Here is a 12770-nt window from a genome sequence, read left to right as displayed (position 1 = left end):
CCGGCTTTGAGCCGGTCATCTCCCGTTCCCGGTTTTTCTTTGGTGGTTTGTTACAGCTGTGTGGAAGACAAAAGGCAGGGTCTTCTGTGGGTCTGGAGGAAAAGCGCGTGTTGTTCGGCCTGTCAGCCGTGTTGCGAGGGAAGTGTGTCTTTGTGTGGTTACAGCGGCTCTTGGCTGTGCTCGGGACGAGCTCACCTTCCGTGGTTCAGAGAAGCGATGCTTCGAGTGGAGTCACCAAATGCATTGTCTTCCTCGTACTTGTGAAATGAGGTCTGACTTTACGAATGGTTATGCAAATTTCTTGACCAATTTGTTTAAAGCTACTGAATTTATTATATGTGTTTCTAATTGGAGACTGAAAAAATATCTATGATTAGGTGGGGCCCAGGCTTTAATCCAGAGTCGTCCTGTCTGTATCCTTTAAAGAATAAAACATTCCTCCAGGGCTGGCCTTGGAGTCTGATTGTTTAACGTTAAGTAGTTTTATCTGTTGTCGAAAGCATTCAAACATGCTCTGTGCCCTTCCATCCTTTTCTGCTGCCGACTTCCACTTTCCCTTGCTTGAAGAAAAGGAGAGTTCTCTCTCTGTGTTTCATTTTCTTTTCTTTAAATTCTGTCACAAAAAGGGAGTTTCCTTGCCTCCTCCTGAACTCTGCCACAGGCGTTTTTTTCAGGAATCATTCACTTTGCTGCTTAAGCAAAGGTTGTTGATACCAGCGTCAGCTGCAACCCAGTTCATAGAAGTAGTAGTGAAAGAGCACTGTACTCTGCTGGTTGGTAGAGATACTAACAGTAGCATTTGCAGTAGAGCTGTCTTCAGGGCTGCAATGGTATCAAGTTAGTTAAAAAACATTGTAGGGGTTGATTCTGCTTGAAACAACAAAAAGTCTGATTCTTTTGGAGGATATCAGCTTGTTCACTAGAAGAGTTTCAACTACTTGACCGGGTTATGGACAGCAAAAGAAAATACATAGTGTCTGTGAGCTTCAACGTTAAATAAAATAGAAGTGAACCTGTAATTTTAGCAAATCAAGTCCATTGCGTCGTAAAGAGCAGAACTTGTGCTTGTCCCTGGAAGCCTACTTTGGGTATGACGCTGCTTCATCAGTGGGTAGCTTCTTCAAGTGACCCTTGAAATGTTCAGGCTCTGTTCTTAACGCAGGACTAGGCATGATCTAATAAGGTTGAGAACAACAAAGAATTTGCGTGTGAAACTATTTTTTTCCCTGGTACTAGTGGTCCTTAGAAAAGACTTCACCTATTTCTACCCTAGGGTTAGTCTGATTTTTTTTTTTTTTTTAAAACAAATTAAAGCTAAAATCTGTGTGTATATACACATATATGCAGGGGCATATCATAAGCAGGTGGTCCAAAACCAATAATTTCACTGCATTCTGTCTTTGTGTTACCAGGTTTTAGAGTTGTTAGAGAGAAAATATTTTCAAATTAGATATGTAATATTTGGCCGAATATTACCAAGGAAAACTTTGGAGATGTATTCATTTTGGTAACACTTCAGTGATGGAAGGAGATGTTCTTGGATTTTCTTCTGTTCTTATCTTCAGGGAGGTGTGTGTGCTCTTAGCTTCTTCCATGTGCTGGTCATGTGGCAGATGGTCGTTCTGTCTTTTTTGGAAGCAATGATTATGTGTCTATAGGCCTAATATTTCAGTATTTTCATCCATCTTCATACATGCTAGATACTAGCTATTTTGACCGTTTCTTAATGTAGTTCTGTAGCAATGATACTGACAAATTAAGTAGTTGAAATATGTTTGTTGGGGTCATCCCGATATCTTGTTCCTTTTCAATACTTAAACCAGCTCATTTAGAAATAAAATGAGGGTAATGACCATCACCTCACATCTGGCCCAGTCTAAACACAGGCTGCTGCTGAGAGGAATCTTTTTGTACCCTTCCTAGAGGAAGGCTGCACTCTGAAGGTGATTGCTTGGCCACGTGCAGGGCTGGAACGCTTCCCCCTACCTCTGGGTTATGCTTCAGGTAGACAAAGCCTATGGCAAGTCATGTAGCTTCTTTACATGGGCTCGTAGGAGAAGGACAGTGTTTATGGCACCATTTAATACTAAAGAAAACCCCAAGCAACTCTTAATGTTTGGCATTTTACTGTGGAAGTTATTTTTCTTTGAAAGGAGCATAAAAAGTTAAAAGATTTAGATGAGTGACCTGATTGTTTTAAAAACAAATGTTGCACTAATTATGCATAACTGGTTAAACAGAGATCTGCTTCTTGATGTCTTTAAGAGTGGGAGGAAACTGTAGAAAGGACATTTGTGATTTCATGTTTGTAAGAAGTTACCTCCCTCCAAAAAAAACTCCCAAGATACTGTGTTTTGGGACCTAGTTGTTTAAATCTGGTGTGATCTAACCTCAGTAAGAGACCAACTTCAGTGCTTTGGGTAGACATGCAGATTTCGGACTCAAGAATCAGAAAGACTCTAGAGTTTTGGTGTAATGGTAGCTCTGCCAAAGTAGTAATCACTTGTCCCACGTTTTAGCATCATGCTGATATAAAGAAATTCACATTCCTTCTGTACATGTGTTCTGTGAAGCCGTCATGTGTTTCAAGAGGATAGTAAATTTCTTAAGTTGTTTCACAGCATGCAGAATTTTGATGCACTAGACCTGTGGCACATATGTGGTTCCTCATTGCTTTATTATGTTGCAAAATTGTACAAATCTGTCTTGGTTCTATCACGTTTTTTTCTTTTGGATTTTTGTGTGTTGTATTCAAGGCATAACTGCAAGTTCTTTCCATTAATTTATTTTCTTTTAAGGACTGTTTAAAATTTCATTATAAACAGATCTTGCTTTTGACTTCAGTTATTGATACCCTGATCACTCTGAATGTTCGACAGATACCTATGGTTTTGCTATGATGGTTTGTCTTAGTGATGTTAGACTTGTAGAGTTCTTAAAATTTCATACTTTGGTTAAAAAAAAAAAAAGACTTTAGATAGTTTACTGTATATACTGTTTACATTTTGAAATTGAACGAGTTCTTAAGTATTTATAGACTGCTTAGATAACTAGTTCTGGACCATGACATGTCGGTTTGCCTCCTATCTGCTGAAGTTGGATGAAACAAGTTTCTGAAGATTTTTTTGGTAATTCCCTTAGAAACTGTGGGCTAATTGGAGGGAAAAAAAAAAATTTATCCAGTATCTGTGTGGGCACTGAACTGGCATATTGTCTCTGAAGTCATTTGGGTATCTCTAAATCAGTTTGTCTTTTAACTTCCTTTTTGCTTAAGAAATGGGTATTATGTATTAATTTGCCAAATGCTGCCCATTCAGGGAGTGGTAGTCCTGTGTGACCAGCCAGCTGCACAGCCCTGTTGAAGGCAATGTATTAATTGTCTCCTTGAGTACAGGCTGGAAACTGGAAACCTATAGAATGCCTTTGGGTTATTGTTTAGGTGTATGATAGAATGGCATACTGCCATAATTATGAGTGGGAAAATGTCGCTTACAAAATTAATGGTAGAATATAGTCTGAGTTGGTGTCACCCAGAGCTTGCTTTTCAAAAGTTGTTGATAGCTGTTATGCTGTTTATTTTAGTGTTATTTCTACAATAGGTTGTGACACAAGGTTGAAAAAAAGTAAGATAAAGTTTAAAACAGCTATTGTTCTGTAAAGAAAGCTTATTTTGTGTAAATATTGGAAACAAACCCGATGTTTTATTAAACTGAGACTTGTTTCTAATACAATTGGTACTTCTGTAATATTTCCAGCACATTCTGTGTAGGAGCTTCCACTTGGGAATGTATGGATGCATATTGTAGTAAATGGTGAATCAGGAAACAGGGTGTGCCTTTTGTCACATGTTCTACCTGGGTTTTTATAATCCTTGCTGTTACTTTTGTGTTCTTAAAAAAATGTTATTGCAGGATATAGCTGCATTTCAGATTTATTTGGGCAGATAAAAGTGCAAGGTTTTAGTTTCTGAATACATTTTCATGTGGAAAGTAAAAGGGTTTCTGTTAATTGAAAAACAAACAATATTCTTATTAAACAATATTTAAATAAAAATAAATATTGTTTAATTTAAAAATGTTGTTTAATAAAACAAAGTGCTCTTGCATGATTTTATATAACTTTGTATGAACTGTGCATTTTTAGCTGCTTGGTGCCTGAAATATGAATTTCGATATTAAAAGACCTTAGCTAAAATGGGTCTAAGGTCTTAGATATTGCTATTTCTGCCTTAATGAAGGGTCTGTGATCATTTTACAGACATTGCTTTTGCTCTGTTAGCGGTTGCTAATTTGCCTTCTACTGAGGACTTGCAACAAAATTGGAAAGGTAGAATCCCTGAGAGATTAAAAGCTAAAAATTCCGATAGGAAGGACTTGTTAGTTGTATAAGTTCTGCTTGATTCTGATATGTAGAAGATGGTAGAAAGATGTCTTTTGAAGAATAATGCCTATCGCTAGCAAAATGCATGTGAAAACCCTGAATCCTCTGCAAGTACAGACTTCTTTGGTTGCACTTGACTGGTTATTCTGGCCTGAAAACAGGCACCTTTCAATAGCCTAGGAGAAGAAACAGAGCAAATAGCTGTCAGGTCTTACGAACACAGGTTTTTGTCACCAAGTGACAGACAATTGATCAACCTTTTAAACTATTTTAAAAATTATTTAAATAAACAAATTGATAACTATTTTCAAAACCTTTGTAAAAAGTAATGTGTTTTCTTTCTTTTCCCTAGCACTAGAAAGTTTGGGGTTTGGCTCCTATATCAGTGAAGTAAAAGAAGTCTTACAAGAATGCAAAACAGTAGCACTAAAGAGGAGAAAGGCCAGTTCACGCTTGGAGAACCTTGGCATTCCAGAAGAAGAGCTTCTAAGGCAGCAACAGGAATTATTTGCAAAAGTAAGTGAAGCAATACTTGTACTGATAAGGTTGGAATAATTAATGCTGCAGATCTAGTGCCACAAAAATACATATAAGCTTCTAGAAATACCCTGTTCCTTGGGAGTTGCTGTGGCATCTAAGATGCTATTGAGCTTCACCTGTTTGAACTGGGGAAATAAATACAATGGTGGTACTTGTTACTTCTGTGATTTGACATACAGGACATTGTATACAAACAAATGTATTATACTTTCTGTTTAAAAAGCATGGGGGTTTGCTGCTACTTAGGTATTTCCATTCTTCTGTAGAAAACACATGAAGAATTACTTGGCAGAGGAAATCAAAGAATGACAGCTGGTGTTCTAGGAAATCACCAGTTTTGAGGTGTTAAAAAGTGAAAATATCCTTTCTGGCCATCACTGCACAAATGTTATTTCTTAGCTCTGAAAGAAACATTTAATTGTTCAAAATTTCTAATTTGTCCTTTCTCATCTTCCTTTACTTGGCAAGACTCTAGGTGAATTCATGCATAAATTTTTAAAGAGGCAGTTCAGTCACAGGAAAAGCATTTGCCTGCAAATGCTGCACATATGCACACACACACACATATACATTCTCCTTCATCCCAGCCTTCTCCCCTCCCAACTTTCCCATATAGTTTGTGAAAATCTCTTAAAATTGACTTTTAGTCATTTAAACTTATTTATCTTTCTATACCATCTTTCTCTGTACTATTCTCTTAGTTTGACTAGAAGTCCATTCTCTGCACTAAGTGATGTGAAAATTATCTTGGATTTGTTTCCTCTTACCCAAGGCATGAGTCTTATTTTCTCATTCTGCTTATTTTAATTTCCTCTGGTGAAAATACTTATCCATTTGTGTGTTATCATGTCTGGTTACTGCAACGTTCTCTGCCCTTCACTTTACTCATATCTTGCCAAGACAATTAATAACTGTTGGGGTGTTTTTCATATTGCAGCATCCCAACAATTTGAATCTTAACTGCATGATGAATTTTAAGGCATTTAAAATTTCAGCGTACCATGTAGCTATTGTCAGCATGCAGTGAACTAGTTATAATAAACCCATGCATGCCTGACTTTTGTTTGACCGTATTAACGTAAGAAAGACCAATATAGCTGTTTCTGAATTAAGACTTACAAATAATAGTTGGATACTTGTTTTTTCCTTATTATTTTATTAAAGCAACTTAGCATGGTATATAAAATAACACAGCAAAAATAAGGTGTGTTAAGGGAGTACTAGCTCCTGAGTAACACTTAAAAAAAAAAAAAAAAAAAAAAGAAAAAAAAAAAAAAGAAAAACTGAAACCACGGCCACCTTCTGTGAGCCACGCTGTATCTAAGGAATAACCCTTTAAGGTGTGTTCTTTTTAAATTCTGTAATACTGTGTATTAACATCTAAATTAAGGCAATGCATGCAAGTTTCACAATATTATTAATGATTTTTAAAAATATGCTCAGGTAATACGAAAGTCTTTGCTTAGGTGCAAAGGTTCTAGTCTCATTTGTCAAAAATACTAGTTGTAATATGCTGTTGCAGGTACTCTATTCTTAAAAATAGTTACACAAGTGGATGTTTCTTTATTTGTGATAATCTTATTAATACTGTAGAGTGTGACACTAATATTGACTTCTTGCTCTGGTTTTAATGTACTTGCTTGTTAGTGTTATAAAGGTTTAAAGCCTGTAGCTTGGATGACTGTAGACATTTGTAGTCAGGTTTATGGCTTATCCTGATGTCCATGCATGGCTGTAAGTTTCTGTGCAAGACAAGGTCCTTAACAGATCTGTTTTTTGTTGGTTTTTTTTTTTTTTTTGAGGCTTCCTTACTAACGCTCATATGTACAATAAATGAGTTACATTTACTAAATGCTTATAAAGCTTCTTAGTCAATACAACTCAATGGAGTTTTTCTTCTTTCCTTTTTTGAAAAGGCTAAGTTATAAGTATAGCAGTGAGGGTAGGTAGGCACTGACAAAATGATCCATCCAGAGTGAAGTGCTGAGCCTGTGATTCCTGGTGCATGCATGTGTATCACCTCATTAATTGTACAGTAAACTTAATTGTAGCAGGGTCAGTAGGGAACCCCATTGTTCTCTTGTGTGTGATAAACGTTTACGCCTCTCCTGTGTGTACAGATGCTGCTGTTATCCTTTGTTTAAAACCTTACAATGTCTTAAATGGTTTTCCAACCCTCGTAACTTCACTACCACTTGAAGTTTGAAATACTGAAAAATCTTAATTGAAATTCCTACCTCTGTAAAACTATTATCTGTTAATGCTAAAACAGACAGAGGAAATGTGGCACTTCTTACAATAAGGCAAGACTCTCCTAGTAAGTTGATAAACTGATTTTGACCATTTTTCAAAACGTTGTATTTTGGCACCCTGAAGTTTGAAAAACTGTAAAATTGATTGATGCTTTGGAAAAAAAAAAGGGAAAATTCAGTGAGTGCAGTGGGATTAGAAGGGAAATCACTACACTCTTAGTGATGACTTGTAAAAATAGAAAAGTAAAGAATGCTGAAGATTTATAATTTTAAGAACTTTTCCCCTAATGTTCACTTGAAATAGAAATTAAATTTTTAAATTTAACACAATTTAAAATCAATAGCAGTTGCTGAAAACAAGTGAATGAAAAGCCTGGATAGAAAAATGGGACGTCACCGGCTTTATACCTGAGTTTGAGAAGACATATATTGATCTGTTTCCCAAAGACTTCTTTATATTGTAATGTGTTCCTTTGTGGTACAATTGGATCATGTAATAATGGCAAGTTTTTGTATTTGTAATGAGTAGCGTAGGGTTGTTCTCATCTCTGAACTGTGGTAAAATGTGGAGATCCCTTGAAATTGAAGCATGGCATTTCCATTCCTTTGCCTCACTTAATTTTTCCCCTAGGAAGTGTTTTGGCACAAGCCTTACAATGGAACTTAAGTACACTAGCTCCTGCCTGTTTGTTTTTGTAACTGCAAATCCTCCAAATGGTGGTGTCTTCAGAGGAAGAGAGACTATATAGCTAACAGTCTCAGTACAAATAAGGTACTTGTAGATGGGTTTTTATATGTACAGTTAACAACAATTCTGCAAAAGGAACCTGCAGTTGCAGATAAAACTGTTTTTAAAGATGAGGTGCTCAAGAGATTTTTCCCAAACTATGTATGACCTTAACAACCCAATTCCTGTCTTTAGGCTAGACAACAGCAAGCAGAATAATGGCTACAGATGCAACAAGCAGCTCAACAGGCACAGCTTGCTGCTGCCTCAGCCAGTGCATCCAATCAGGCAGGATCATCTCAGGATGAAGATGATGAAGATGATATCTGAAGTTCACCAGCTGAGTTTGTCTTTACTAAGAAGTATTTTTCCTGCACAATGAAAACAGTGAAATGAATGCTTACCTGTAGGTTTGTATGCATAATGGACTGGCAGTTGGTATTCTAGGGGTGTCTGCTGTTGTGTGCTGTACATGTATAAACTGTCTTTTTTTTGAATTCTTGAAGATTTAAGGTTCAGTATCATATCAACTTTGGATTTTTAATGGTGTATATGGAAATTTTAGATAGCAGTGTGTCATTTATTTGATCAATAAACAGTGTTACAATAAACAACAAGTTTATAAAATATAGTGAGATTTATACAAAACCCTCTAAATCCACATTTGCATTTCTTCCCTTTTAACTAAACTATAAAATCTTACCTGAAATTTTTAATTGTTTTGGGGGGGAGTGGTACAAGTAGACATTATCTGTTAATGGGGGGGGGGGGAAAAGGGTTCAGCATATCAGAGTCTGAATTCTTAGTTCTTTTTAAAATGAGGATGTATATGGCAATAAATACTATATATGCTCAAACACCACACCTGTTAAAATTTGAAAATGAGACATTTTCACCAAGCTAAGAAAAGGTATGTTTAACAGGAGTTGTACAAATTCAGTCATTCTTTTGTATAGGGGTGAACAAAATAAACCCATGGTTTTATTATGACATCCTTTGACAGTCCTAACTGAATATTTCACTTCAGAGACTGCCTGGTCTGAAGAACTAACTCTCCTGTTTCACTCCGGTGTAATGTCAGCTGTTGTTGATGGTATTTTGTAGTCCAGATCTATTCATATTTTCAAAATATAAAGCTGGAACTCGATGAAACAAAATTGTTTTAGTTCCACTGACATTACTGGGAATGATTAGCTAGTATTCAAGCCTAAGAAGGCAAAAGCTGAAGCTAAGAGCATGCTTACCATAAAAGAGGGAATTTATATACTCGTTGTCAGCGTAATGCTAATGTTCTCCAGACTAGATTGCCACTGGATTACTAAAATATGTTGTTTGAAAGATAGCATTTTCTTCATTCATTGGTTCATTGGTAAGTCCAAGGTTCTTGGTAAACTATTCCCCAAGAGTAATCAGCAATATGTGGAAGAGAAACGATGTAGTAGTCCTTCTAGTAGTTGATTTGAAAATTCTGTTGATTAATGGATGAGCAGCTGTTCTTTGTGTTGAAATAAAGCACAGTAGTGTCCATTGCTGAGTTTTAATGTGTTACTTGAAGTAATACTGGCATATCTTCTGGTACACTAATCTGAGCAGACTAGAAAAGCCACTTGCATGCTGCTGTAGATGATTCCATAGCTCTCTTACAAAGTGGGTTGTTGTATTAACAGGTCCTCAGCAAGTTGCTCTAGTTGGAGTTCTTGAGGAGGGCTGCAGCAGTCTGTTTACATAAGGATGCAAATAGAAAATGGTGTGCCTGTTTTTACATAAAATCTGAACAACGTGTACTACAATTGGCATATATTCAGATCTCAGTCACATAGTGACTTCTGGTTTAAATTTGAGATGCACTGAGTTGAATATATAGTTGAATAAATGTGAATGCCTCCTTAAATGCATTAATGCAGTGAAAACTCAGAAGTATTTGCTGGAATGTTTAAGTTTAAAAGAGGAAAATAAAACATCTTTCATGGATACTATGAAATATGTTAGGCAAGGTTTGATCAAGGAAGTGGTTTTCTGTAAAGGTTTAAGTACCAAAGGTAGAAAATCTAGTCTAGTGATGTTAATGTGCAGTGTTGGCTTTTCTAATTTGTACTGTAACACCTTCACACTTTCTATTTTAAATGAGTCTTCTCCTTTTAAATAATATTAGGTATATTTTCACACCTTTCTTTTCTGATGCAGAATTCAGGTTAACATTTTACTGCATCTGGTATGTATGGTGTAATATGTTTGGATCCTTGTGACCTTTCTTTTGGACATTCTTGTGCTTTTTCATATGCTGTATTCTTCAAGCAATAAAATTCTGATGTGTTTTTATAAAATTGCTTTTATATTTAATGAATAGTCTGTCTTCATTACATTTATAAGGAAAAAAAGTTAAGACTACTTAAATTCTGCTGTTATTTTGACCCACTGAACGCTTCTTGTGACCAAAGTCTTTACAACATGAGTGCTGTTGGATGGCATTGCTGTTCACTGGGGTGGTTAATGCTTGCAAACAGTGTTTCTGGGCTTGAGCTGTGCTCTTGGGAATTGCATTATGTGTATATGCATTTTTATAACCTGACATTCGTGACCTGAAAAATTGGCCAAACCCCCGTATAGATCAGGTGTATCCTTCTGAAACGCTGCCAGTTTAACAAAGTAAATTACCACAGGCAGAGGCTAGGGAAGTCATCATCTATGTTATTTTGCTGAATTAATTTCAGGTAGATAATCTGGTTTAGAGACTACTGGTGCAGCCATTCCACCTCAAGTATGATAAACTCTAGCAGTTGCAGGGAGAGACTCTTCACTGATCTTTCAACAAACTAAGAATTTTGTATGAACTTCCTATTGTGCTTCCATGTACTAGCTGTTCAGTGAAGATGAGATTTCTGAATTTGTGGTACCACTGATTTTTTTTTTTTTTTTTTTTTTTTTTTTTTTTTTTGGTACACCAGATACACTGAATGTAAAGTTTGGTTAGTGAACTGTACTGTTACATTGTCTCAGAAGAAACATGTATAAGGATCTGTCTGTTTCTTAAATATTCAGTCAAAGAGATTATCTTTGGGTTTCCCATATTTACTCTTTACAGTCTGTTTCAGAGTGTTTTCACTAAGTGACTCTCTTGCAAAATCTTTCTTTTCTGTTATTTTAATAAAATGTATGTCTGCATCACACTGTGAATAATGAATATATTTGTATTTACTACACTGAGGTACTTCTGAAGGAATTATCTTAAGGATCCTAAACCTTATATCCCTAAAATGGTATTAGAATTTCACTGCTCAAATATGGCCAGTTGAGGTTGGTATTGAATCTCTGCAAGAGTGGAAAAAGTCTCAGAAAGCCACAATTACAAATGCTGTTCTTCAGATTTTGCAAAAGTACTTCCATTAAGGAGGACTCTGTGTAATAATGCCTCTGTTGGTCTTTTCATCATTTGAAACTGTGCCAAGTTACGGGCATAAAGTAACTTAATTATCATTGTGAAACAGCAAAACCTTGACTCTGAAACGTACACCTCATTTTAGTCTCCCAGTACTGGGCTGTGATTTTGTGTAAACCATGCACCATGTGGAAGGAGGAATGTAATATGGAAAGTTAAGAATGTAGTGATTAAATTTACTTCTGGTATTTCACTATTAATCTGCCTAGGATGGAAAAGTTTTCTTTGCAGCTTACACAGTGGGACACATCAGTAGGATACTGGCCATTGTTAAGATGGATTTTCTTTATAGATAAATTAGTCTAGCTCTTTGATCCCTTGGACTTGCTAAAAGTCTACTCAATGAATGTGTCATCTGTGACTAGAGTATGCAGGGTATAACTCGGTGATGAAGTGGAGTGTCAGTGAAATTTAGTGTAGGCCAGTTAAGGTCTTCTGGAAACTGGGAACGATAGGTCCATTTTCAAAAGATGTTTGTGCTTAGTTGTGTTGTTTTTTGTTTTGTTTTGTTTTGTTTTCCCCCTGGATTGACATGAGTTGTTTTTCATTTGGTTCGATGCAAACAGCTACAGAAATTAGTAATTTTGAGAATATAGTAATGGCGTGGGAGTAGTTATCCTAGTTCTTGGGTACATGAGGCAACAAGTATGCTAGAGCCATGCATTGCTGGAAAGAAACAGACCCGGTGAGTGCTTGATTTGGAGGCTGTTCTCTTCTGTGGTGCTGTGCTAGAACACTGCTGAGCCAATGCTTCAAGAGTAGAGCTCCTGCAGCAAAATGATTAGACGATGAATCCAGTTGATGTGCCAGATCCTCTACTTCAATCATTAATAAATCCAGTGAGCGTGGGTTTTGCTGTGTGGATGAGTCTAGCATAAACTTTGATTATCTAGGGTAGAAAAGTGTAGTGGATGATGCTTCTGTGGATTTTGGGGAAGGGGGCATTTGATTTTCATTCTTCATGGCTGTGATTTATTGTTGTGTCAACTTACAGGAATACAGCATAAGGATTTCTATCCCATGGTCTGAACCAAATGTACAAGTAAGGGTTGACAGTATTAGCTACAATCTTTTGAGTTTTAAATGTGAAGAGCTACTAATATGCTTTACTGGGGTGCAGATTTATGAGAGGCATATTAAACTATATAAAGATGACATTTAATATTAAGGCTGAATGTTCATATAACTGTTCTTCACAATACTTTAGAAATTATTATTTTCTTGTTTCAAGAAAAGTAATTGGTTTCTCCCGTTCCTCCTCAGCCCCTGCCTCGGATAACTAATGTTGTTGGAGTAATGGTTATTGCATGATGTAACTTGAATGATTTCCACGCTCATTTCAGTAGGAATTAGTCCAGTTTTGGTAATAGTTAAATACTGTTACTAGTTCATAATAAACTTTTATCTTCAAAGCATTAATTAGACATAGGCAGCA

General features: G+C 36.3%; 1 protein-coding gene across 1 annotated transcript in view; it reads left to right on the top strand.

Annotated features, from left to right (window-relative positions):
* The window catches only part of DR1 (down-regulator of transcription 1, TBP-binding (negative cofactor 2)), a 9461-nt gene extending 302 nt beyond the window's left edge, over positions 1-9159 (top strand). The window contains 2 exon segments of the mRNA XM_008947069.1: positions 4733-4896; positions 8095-9159. Coding sequence (XP_008945317.1) covers positions 4733-4896; positions 8095-8229 — 299 coding nt within the window. The 3' untranslated portion in view covers positions 8230-9159.
* The last annotated feature ends 3611 nt before the right edge of the window (positions 9160-12770 follow it).

This window comes from Merops nubicus, unplaced genomic scaffold, assembly GCF_000691845.1.
Source record: "Merops nubicus isolate BGI_N331 unplaced genomic scaffold, ASM69184v1 scaffold45899, whole genome shotgun sequence".
Lineage (NCBI taxonomy): Eukaryota > Metazoa > Chordata > Aves > Coraciiformes > Meropidae > Merops > Merops nubicus.
The sequence above is the reverse complement of the archived record's forward strand: the minus strand, read 5'-3'. Positions and strand labels throughout refer to the sequence as shown.